The 11,148-nt window shown below is 42.6% G+C and overlaps 1 protein-coding gene across 17 annotated transcripts in view; it reads left to right on the top strand.

Annotated features, from left to right (window-relative positions):
* The window catches only part of Lpar1 (lysophosphatidic acid receptor 1), a 170,176-nt gene that overhangs the window by 85,435 nt on the left and 73,593 nt on the right, over nucleotides 1-11,148 (top strand). For 16 of the 17 annotated variants that reach the window (XM_031377501.1, XM_031377507.1, XM_031377509.1 and 13 more), the window contains one exon: nucleotides 10,570-10,727. In XM_031377501.1, coding sequence (XP_031233361.1) covers nucleotides 10,683-10,727 — 45 coding nt within the window. In that variant the 5' untranslated portion in view covers nucleotides 10,570-10,682. Of the gene's footprint in view, nucleotides 1-10,321; nucleotides 10,410-10,569; nucleotides 10,728-11,148 lie in introns of all 17 variants that reach the window. The other variant, XM_031377515.1, reaches the window with a different exon arrangement.

Below are 11,148 nucleotides of genomic sequence, written 5' to 3'. Positions count from 1 at the left end.
TTCTTCTTCTTCTTCTTCTTCTTCTTCTTCTTCCTCTTCCTTCTCCCCTTCCACCTTCTCCTCCTCCTCATTATTTATTATTATTATTATTATTATTATTATTATTATTATCATCTATTAAATAAGTTGTTTTATCTGGTCCATGCTACTTTACTTGAGTACCTTATTTTTTAGCAGAAAATTTAAATACCCATAACCTCCTCAGAAAACAAAACCTGTATAAGTGCTATGTATTTCTCTGTGTTTTCCCACATAGGAGAGAAATATTTAAACACAGTCTATTTTCATTGATTAGATATATCAATTGAACATAAACATACTTTGTGATAATCTATGTAGCTGATAATACTATTTTATTGAATGTTCTAATCATTTCTCTTTTTTTGTCACATGGTTTTGCATTAAACATTCTTGGAGCTAAATGTTTGCATGTAATATTCACCCTACAGGATGCTGTAGAGTCACGTAGCTTCAGATTCAGTATAGTGTTTAGGATCCTGATATCTATCTCGTATACACAGGCTTGTCCATAATGGGACTCCATAAGGGGCATTAACAATTGCATCCACATTAGGTATATTTTTAAGTGGCCATTCCGTACTGTTCACAAATCCATCAGACAAGTTACCTTTCAAACATAACTTTCTTATGTTGAGGTATACTTGCTTAAAAACACTTTTGTTTTTGGTTATTGTTCTAACACTCATAATTGATTTTGATGTATACTTCCAAAGATGAATGAAATCAGCTCCTTTGAATCTTAAGTGACGGACAATGCCTCTGTCAGCAGACCCCACCCTTGAGAGACTGTGGTGAGACTGAGTCACTCTTCCTGACACAACCACAGACTTGTCCCCTCGCCCAGTTGTTCTTATTTCTTTCTCTTGGTCCCTCCCCCCACCTCCTCCAGTTTGCTTATACTACCCATATTCCTCAATTTAGACCATTAAGGATATTAGACCATAAGAACTGCTTCTGGTGTTAGAAGGACATGAGTGTTCTTAAGGGTAAGATATCTTCCAAGGTTGTCCATCAGCTGCCATAGGAATTTAGAATTTGAGCTTTTTCTAGGATACGCATATTGAGCTTGTTATTTCTGCAAACTTTGAACTGAAACCATCCCAGCTTGGATTAGTGGCTCCTTTCTTAACAGTCTGCAGTGGAAATGCAACACAATATCCTTTTCCTAAAGGCAGAGGTCCTGATTCCATCCATCCCAGTACTGTTCTATCCATATATTCAGACACCAACTGAGATGAAGGTTTGGACGCTGTGACTGTGCGCTATGGGATGACGCGGGTTGTGTTTGCTCTGTCTCTCACCTACAGAAGGAATTTAGTTTGCTACTTTCCGAGGTCCTCTGCCTTCCTCCCTTTCACTCCTTCCCCAGGTACAGCTCTCATCTCTTTCTTCTTTGTGTGTTCTTTCATCCTGACCGCACTTACTTGATTTCATTTCTTCTTAACTTGGAAATTCACAGTTACAGCTCAGTCCTGACAATGTTCCCAAAGCAGAGATTCTCCAGTTATCTGAGCATAATAAAACACACTAGCTTGATTCTGAGAGGGTATTTATTTTCCAGTACATCCTTCACTATTGAAGTGACCACTGATTTGGGGTCATTTCATTATTATGAAATTATATTCCATGAGTTTCGGGACAGCATTGCTTCTTATCAGGAATGTCTGGATGGTAACTTTTTGCTTGTACATCCAGTTTTGACATCAAGATAATGAGTTTATTAATGCAGCCTTTATCTAGTTGCTTCAGTTTAGAAGCTAGCCTAGGCATCTTCTTTCTCTATTTTTTTGTGCTTTCTTTTCCTTTCTTCTTTTCTTTTCTTTCATTTTTCTTTTCTTCTCCTTCCTTTTCTCCTGCCATCCCTCCTCTTCCTTCCTTCCTCCCTCCCTCCCTCCCTCCCTCCCTCCCTCCCTTCCTTCCTTCCTTCCTTCCTTCCTTCCTTCCTTTCATAGCTTCAGATGTGATCTTTCTGCTTCAGCCTCCCAAGAGCTGGAGTTCCCAGTCATCTTCTTTAAAGGTTCAGTGTCATTTGGAGCCCCACACTCAGGACCTCACCATCTGGCTCCACTTCCAAGAATGATTGATGTAAATGGTGATTGTGAGAGTCCAATCTCCAATGCATAAACTTAAAAAATTAGATGTAATTACTTTGTTTTATTTGTACAACTGTTTTACTTTAATGTATGCCCATGCACCGCATGTGGCCCTGGTACCCAATAAGGTCATAAGAAGGCACTGAATCCTCTGGAACTGTAGCTATGGATGGCTTGATCTTGTATGTGGGTGTAGTGCTTGGAATAAAACCTGGGATCTTTTCAGGAGCAGCATGTTCTCTTAACCACTGAGCCACCTCCCCAGCCTCAGCATACAAATTTTTAAAGGTCATATTCAAACCATAACATACAACCAGTCTCCATAAACCTTTCTTTATGATGATTCTGCAATTCTATGCCCATTAAACATACCCTGTGGCCCATTCTTCCTTCTCAGTGCCTGGCAACACTAGCATGTGACCGATTTCTCTTAGCAAAATGTCACCAAGATGCACCTTGCTTGGTGCCTATGTGAGAGCTTGTTTCATTTTTAAGCTGTAATAATATCCCATTGTGGGTATCTGCCACAGTTTGTTTATATGTGTGTATCTATTACTGGACACTTGCAATTCTTCCATTTTGGGGTCACTGTATCTATGCTTTGTGAACATGGGTAATTGATTAGCTCCGAAAGATCCCATCTTTATAATTTGAAAATGTGTTCAAAAGTGGGATTTCTGCCTCACATTTTGAGATTTCTGAGGCTCTTCCATCTGCTTCCTCATTGACTGTAGCATTTTACGTTTGTACCAGAGATCCAGTCTTTCACATCCTCTTGAACATGTTCATTATAGTTTTGCTTTGTGTCTTCATGGTAGTCAGTGTTGTAGAGTTTCACTTTGGTTGTTTTCTGTTCACCCACACAGGTCCTTTAAGGAAGTATTTACTTAGCTGGGTAGTGGTGGCACACACATTTAATCCCAGCACTTGGGAGGCAGAGGCAGGCAGATTTCTGAGTTCGAGGCCAGCCTGGTCTACAGAGTGAGTTCCAGGACAGCCAAGGCTACACAGAGAAACCCTGTCTCGGAAAAACCAAAAACCAAACCAAACCAAACCAAACCAAACCAAAACAAAAAGGAAGTATTTACTTAAGTCCTCCACCCATCCTTTATCACATTATTTGTTCTTGAACTAAGAAAGTGATGTCCCTGTTAAATTGCCTCTGTGCCATTTGCTTTCCTTCAAGAGTGCTGGTTATCCTTATTTGAATATTTGCTATGCTCTGAATCAGACTTTCTAACCAACATGACCTAGTCTATTACCATAAACACTTGTGCTCCACCCCCATCCAGCCCCAACCATGGCTGATATCACCTTGAATTTCTGCATTGATACTTTACCTTTTATGAATGGTTCTGTGCTTTTGGATTTGGGATCATATTCTTTGCAATTAATTTTTTAAAATTTGGTCAGTTACAGGCGTTTTTAAAGTATTAGTTTCATGAAGCTTGATTAGGAAACTGAGTCCTTTCTCTGATTTCCCCCATGGAAGATATCTTATTGCACCAACTCTGTTGTCCCTCTGGTGCTAAGTCTTTGTTTCAATTGGTTTAGTAGTTGCACCTGTCTGTTGTAGTGCTGGGGATTGACTTGAGGCTCCAAACCTGGGACCTGGCTCATGCTAGGCAAGTGCTCCATGGTTCATCTGTGTCTCTAATCCTTCATTAATGTGTTGGGGGCCCCGTTACTATTGTTCATTCTCACACCATATGAAAAAGGACCAATGGAGCTGAGGGGTTTGCAGCCCCTTAGGACGAACAACAATATGAACTAACTAGTACCCTCAGAGCTCCCAGGGTCTCAACCACCAACCAAGGACTGCACGTGGAGGGGTCTGATTGTTCTGGCAGCATGTGTATAGTAGAGGATTGCAAATTCGATCATCAATAGGAGAGGACCTCCGCCCTGTGAAGGTTCTGTGCCTCAGTGTAGGGGAATGCCAGGGCCAATAAGTGGGAGAGGGTGGGGTGGCAGGGATGGGGAGGGGGGAGGCAACAGGGGTTTGTTTTTGTTTGTTTCTTTGTTTGTTGGAGGGGAAACTGGGAAAGGAGAAATTTACATGTAAATAAAGAAAATATCTAATAAAAAATAAATATAAAAAAAAAGAAGAAAATCTGTGGATCTTTTTATTCTGAAACAAAAAATTGGGTCTGTTTCAAGGTCATCATCTTTTTAATGCTGAGTTAGTTTTCTATGTATTAACTCTGTATTTAACCCTAGGCTCTCTTAGTGTTATAAACCTACCCTCTGTATATCCAGATGGACAGGCATTTTTAAAGTATTAGTTTCATGAAGCTTGATTAGGAAACTGAGTCCTTTCTCCGATTTCCCCCATGGAAGACATCTTATTACACCAACTCTGTTGTCCCTCTGGTGCTAAGTCTTTAGCAAGGGCACCTTCTTCACTCTCATGTGTGTCATCCAGGGATGCTCGGCACAGTTAACTTCCTTTGGCTCCTCCTGTGTTGACACCCACTGTCCTAGTCTACACCTCTCTTTTCCTGTCTTCAGCAGCACATCCTCCAGAGGGATCACTTCCCTCTTATAGTCCCACTGTCGGCTTGCATCTAGGGGTATAGTTTGAAGGTACTTGGATTCCCAGCTGTTGGTTTCTGAGTTCCCCTTTTCTGAGGTCTTTCGGGGTTTTTGATTAACATTCATGTTGCTGTTATGGCTGTCTCAGTGTTGGTGTTAGTTTTTACTTTGCTGGCTTCAGTCCCTCTGCTGCCTACATGCTTAATACACACTTGTCCTCCACCAATAAGCCGCAGCCTTGCTAAACCTTACAGGTCTTTTAAAATCTCCAGATTAGTATAATCAAAGTCCTTTGAGGTGAGCAGGCTCTTCTGGGCCTTTTCGGTCTACAAACACATGACTTTCCATTTTAGAGACTTTTGAGTCCGCTGTCCCCGCCACCCCTTTTCCTTTTTGAACTTAGGGCCATGCATATGCTAGCTAAGTACTCTGACACTGGTCTATACCCCAGCCCATTTTTTACTTTTTATTTTGAGACAGGGTCTCTGCAACTTGCCCAGGATGCCTTTGAACTTGCAGCCCTCTGGCCTTAACTTGTTTTCTTTTACTCCTCTATTCTTCTAATTTATCTCTTAGGCTTTCTGCTTTATTTCGTTCTTCCTTTGCTCTGTTCTCCCATTTTATTTTTAAATTCTGGCCAGCTTTCTTAAGTTCACATTCTATTCTTTTTAAATTTGGAATTATTGCTTTTTAAACATCCTGTTTTCGTTTCGGTGAGCACGGTGTCTCATTCTGGAACTTACTATTGTTAGGTCTTTTCCTTCTGATCAGAGTTTCCAAAGGACAGATCTTTCTCTCTCATGCTTTGGGGGAGGTAAGTCTGGTGGCAGGACAGACGGGGACAGACACTGAGAGAGACAAGTGTCTCAACTCTTCAGTGCTCCAGGTCTTGGGTCCAGAAACTTTCTCCTGGGTCTGTGCCAGGCTGTCAAGCTTGTTGCAGAACAATACAGATAGAAAGTCTGATTTTTAACCCCCATTTCACCTAAAGTGTGTATCTGTGAAACAGCTTTCTAACATTTGGGGCATAATCTTTTATTTTCCTGATTTGAGCATTGATGATACTATCTTCTTTCTTTCATCTTAAAAAAAAAAAAAAAAAAAAGACACAGAATCTCATGTAACCCAGGCTGACACCGAACTTGCCGCTTAGTGGAGGATGACTGTGAACTTCCAGTCCTCCTGTCTCTGCTTCCTGAGTTTGGTATTACAGGCATGTGTCACCATTTACAGCTTCCTTCCTGCTGGGCTTTTCTTTGCCTATCCTGTGTGGGGGTTAGAGTCTTTAAATATGGGTTTCCCATCCCAGAGGTGGTTTGTCTTCTCCTCTGTACGTATTTTCTGTTATTTCTATGACTGCCTTTGCTTAGGTTCACAGTCCAGACCTACCTTTCTTTGTCCTTTCCTGACCTTGACTTTCCATCCTGGTGATGTGCCCTGTGTTCGGAGATGCTGCCGCAGTGTCCTTAGCAATCTTACGAACACGAACTAGAAGTTTCTCTTTTGAGAACTATACTTATTGCTTAAGTAAATACTGACTTTCAATCTGGCATCCCTTTACTTTAAACTCTCACAGTATGTCTTGCTGGTCTGCTGCACTTGGACATTCTTCTGTTGCTTATCCTTGGAGAGAGAAGCTGGTGTCTACTCAATATTTCTCCTTTTCTCCCCCTCAGCCCCTCTTTGCTGGGGATCTACCCTGTGTTTTTTCAAGAGACTCATATGAGTCATGACTTGACTGAAATCCAGAATAAGGAAAAAGGTTAGGCTTGTAGTAGGTTAATTTGCCAATTAGAGGTTTATCTTCCTGTGAGGCCTGGGGAGGGAGCCAGCTCAGTTCAAGCCGTCAGATGGAAGTCTGCTTCCAACTGGAGTTTTTCTTTTAGGCAATTGGTGTGGCATTCACTAATTAGTGGAGCCTTTGTCGTTTGGCACTGCTGTCCCCCACTGCGGCTAACTTGTGGCATTCTTTTTTCACAGTTTTCTGGTGAATTCTTCATAAGCGATGCAAGTCAGGAATAAGTGCAGCCTGAGTTTACTCTCTGTTGGCTTCTGGAGGCAGAGGCTCTTCTAAAAGTGTTTTTCAATGCACCCCAGCTCTCCCAGGCTTTATGCTCTCCTCCTGATGAGCACACACTCAGGTTGGCTGGGTTCTCCATTGCTTATTTCTGTACATATGCTTGGAACTTGCACCTTCTCATGAAGAGGGTTTGGCCTTCGCTCCTTGTGGGCCATCTATGTCCATCTTCCAGCATTTGTCTTTGGAGGTTTAAGCAGGAGTTGGGGTACATTCTGTGGTTTCTAGGGCTGATTTCCTAACATTTTCTCCCCTCAACAATCAGCCTAGTAGATTGTCTTGACAAGGAATCAGCTGGTATATATTTCTCATTGGAAAATTTACAAACAGCATTTAATTTTTTAATTAAAATGGAGTGCCATTTTAATTTGTGCATGTTTTTACTGGTCTTCAGATGAGAGTCTACATATAGTTTCCAATTTGCCCTCTTATATCAGAAATAGATTTCATGTCATTCCTTACTGTTTGTATTTATGATTAAAAAATTTTTAAAATGACTGTATATGTGATATATAAATGTATATGTATTCATGTGTGTGTCACATGTTCATACCAGGTATTTTTCTCAATGGCTTAGTACCTTATTTCTTCAGATGGGGAGCTCAACCATTTAGCTAGATTATCTGAAGAGTGAACTCCAGGGATTTCCTGTCTCTTCTTCCACAGTGCTTCCTCCCCATACACTAACATGTGTGTATAGGTACATGTATGTATGTATACAGGTGCGTATGCATATGAAGCCAGAGGATAAATTTGGATGTCATCTTCAGGCACGCTATCTCCCCCTTTGAGAGGAGGGTCTCTCATTGATTTGGAGGTCATGGATTAGGCTAGACTGTCTATGAACTCCAGAGACCCTCCTGTCTGTGACACCTCAGTACTGGGCCTACAGATATGTGCTACCAGCCCATAAGAGGTTTGGGATGGGTACTGGGGCTCAAACTCATGTCTTTGTGCTTGCAAGGCAAACACTTTACTAAATGAGCTATCTGCCCAATCTGCCAGGACTCTCTTTCAGTTGAAGGGTTGGGTGTAGAAAGAGCCCAAGCTCTGGTATCAGGCTGGTCCTAGTTCAAGTTTTGGAGTTCTCCTGGTTTTGTGGCTGTGGTTGGGTCATGCATGTAACCTTTTGAAGTCTCGGAAGTCTCTCTGTGACGTGTGGAATAGCTGCTGCTGAGCTTGGTGTGCAGAGAGAGCTTTCCTTAACTTTTGAAGGGTGTCTTAGTTAGGGTTCTATTGCTGTGAAGAGACTATGACCAAGACAACTCTTATAAAGGACAACATTTAATTGGGGCTGGCTTACTGTTCCTGAGTTTATTATCATGGCAGGAAGCATGGCAGCGTTCAGGCAGGCAGGGTGCTGGAGGAGCTGAGAGTTCTTCATCTTGTCCCAAAGGTGAACAGGAGATGACTGGCTCCCAGGAAGCTAGGAAGAGGGTCTCAAAGCCCACCTCCACGGTGACACACCTACTTCAACAAGGCCACACCTCCTAATAGTGCCACCCCCTGGGCCACGCATATTCAAACCACCACAAGGGGTATGTTTCCTTGTTACACACTAGGCGCCGTGTGTACACAGCTGTGTGTCCAAAGCTGGACAGTCTTTGTACTGTGGCCACTCACGTTACTTTGAGCCAAAAAGTAATAGACTTGATTATGCAGTATGAGTCTTTTAGAATAGAATCCCACTTGCTGGCTTTTGGTTGTCGTCATGTTCCTTTTATACTCATTTGTGAGTATAGAAAGTTGGAATGAGTTATAAATGCATGAGGAAAATGGAGAACTGAAAGCAGGGGTGGACAGAAGGTCATGCGTTAGTATAAAACATTGCCCTGCCAGGCCCTATAATTTTGCTGCAGTTGAATCCATAACCTCGAAGCTGCTGTGAAGAAAAGAAAGCATTGCCCTTCCACCTGGGTCTTTCATTTAAATTGTCAATGTCTTTTTCTTCCTCTTTAAAGAGGGCTGAGGAGGATACCAGCATTGGCTCAGGATAGCTGTGGAATCCGATGCTGACACTGGGCCAAGATGGCTTGCAAAGGTTGCTTGCTGTGTGTTTGCTCATAAAAGCAATTACCCATGGCTTAAAACAAGTAAAACCTGATATGCTTCAAACTATGGTGTGAAGGCATTATACTTTATGCAAGAATAAAAATGAAAACCTGCAGGCTATAGGGGTTAGTGCATGACCAGGGCTTTTCTTCCAGAGGCTCCACGGCCTGGAGCCGCAACCTAGCGTAGCACACTGCAGGATGGAAGGTCTGGGATTGGCTGTCCATGTCCACTGCTCTTACTGCACAAGGCTCAGACCACTTGCCCCTTTGTTTATGACTTTTATTATTAAGGGAACTGTCATTCTCCGAGAGTTGAACAATACTCAGGCACTTCCTTGCATACCGGTGAAATTAGAAAGTATATTTGCAGCAGAGGCTGGTGAAATCCTGTGTATTCCCGGTTTCCTGTAGATGCTCAGTCTGTCCTTTTTTCCCTCTCTCCTCTCCTGTTCCCTTCCCCTCTATCAGTTCTTCCTTTTCTCCCTTCTCCCATTACTTCCCCCTCTCCTTTCTTTTTCTCCCTCATCTCTCATCTCTCTTTCTCTTCTTTTCTTCCTCTTTTTAACCCAGAGCATTACTATATAGTAAGCCTAGCACCGAACTTTTGATCTTCCTGCTTCTGCCTCCTAACTGTTGAGATTAGAGGTGTGAGCCACCATGCACATTCCTTGATAAATCTCTTGAGAGATTGCTAGTTGGGATGAAAACACAATGTTTAGAAGGAGGGAATACGCATAACTTCTTCAGGGCAAAGTCTTTCCTTCATGGACTCATTCGCACTGCTCCTGTGGTCCTGGCAAACAACCCACCCCACCCTCATATTTTTGAGACAGGGCCTTGCTGTGTAGCTCTGGCTGGCCTGGAACTCACTTTGTAGACCAGGACAACCTTGAACTCATAAATATCTTCTAGCCTCTGCCTCTTGAGTTTGATTGAAGCTGTGGGGCACCATCCCGGCCAATCTTTTGACAGAATCAAGGTCCTAGTTTACTGCTGGGAGTGTAGTGAACAAATGCATGAGAGAAGCTCCCTCTTTTTGAGAATGTCAAAGGAGTTTGGAAATTCCCTCTCCCTTACCTGTTGGTAAGAGTGTCTCATTTATGACACACTCCACCTCCCCGAGTTCCTGGTCCTTTTTGTCACTTACTCGTGTGATGGTGGGGTGCCTGGCTTTAAATATTTAAGATGTTCACTGAGTTCTTTGGGGAAATGTAAATATTGAATTTCATCCCTTTCTTATGTCTTAAAGAAAATGCACAATTCTCTAGAATCCCTTCCTCAACCCTCAGGATTGTTTTTGTTTCCACAAGAGGGTAGGGAGAAGTAAGGTTGAACTGTTGGTCATCTCCAACCACTTGGTGGGTTCTTCTCTTCACTCTTAGTGTATGGATGATCAGATTCAAGATTTTAAGAAATCATCATTGTTATTATTATTATATAATATCACATATTATAATATATTAAGAAATTAAGAAAGAGCAAGGTGGCTTCTCCTCTTGGTGCAATCTCCCTGTGTCCTTAATTTGATGCTGTCTCCTTAGAACACCCAGCTTCTCCCCAGAACATCCAGCTGCTCCCCAGGACATCCAGCTTCTCCCCAGGACATCCAGCTGCTCCCCAGAACATCATGTGAGCAAATGCTAAGGGAGCCATGATTTTTGATGGCAGAACTGCCTCAGCAGGCCCCTGAGTTCATACAGCTAATATTTGGTCTTCTGAGTGACTTCTGCCTCATCTAGATGGTGACCTTTCCTCTTTACTCATTCCAGGCTTCCTTGTGTTTTTGCAGGCTTACAGTTCCTCCTAGCATGACCAAGATCTGATCAGTCAACCCACGCATTGCTTCTTGTGCCCAGCACTGCAGTGCTGGGGCCTCTTCATAGCCCAGACTACAGCACTGTCATGGCAGCTGCCTCTACTTCCAGCCCTGTAATTTCACAGCCCCAGGTAAGTGCTTTGACCTGGTCGATGTTTTCGTTAATCATAGCTTTGGGCAATCGTTAGTCTGAGTATAAGAAAGTATGCTTTACTCTGGAGAGTCATGCATGCCTCTTATTGTCATGTGGTGGGTACTTAGATGGCATGCTTTGGAGAGAGGCCAGGAAGGGGAGGAAGAGATAGATAGATATGCTGTGTAATTCGGGAAGCAGCTGGGAAAATGAGCTGGCCTCTGCTCACAGAGGGACAGGTTTACCACACTGAGGATACCCAACTGTCACTACTGCCATCAATCTCCAAAGCGAGACAAGTCAGAAGTGAATTCTGCTGCTCCTCTTATTTACTCTTTCTTTTTGTGGGGAAGGTGGTAGTACAAACAGTATTTTTCAGTATGATCTAATCTTACAAGAAGCCCTCCAAGATGGCTTCA

Source organism: Mastomys coucha, unplaced genomic scaffold, assembly GCF_008632895.1.
Source record: "Mastomys coucha isolate ucsf_1 unplaced genomic scaffold, UCSF_Mcou_1 pScaffold18, whole genome shotgun sequence".
NCBI classification, from domain to species: domain Eukaryota; kingdom Metazoa; phylum Chordata; class Mammalia; order Rodentia; family Muridae; genus Mastomys; species Mastomys coucha.
The sequence above is the reverse complement of the archived record's forward strand: the minus strand, read 5'-3'. Positions and strand labels throughout refer to the sequence as shown.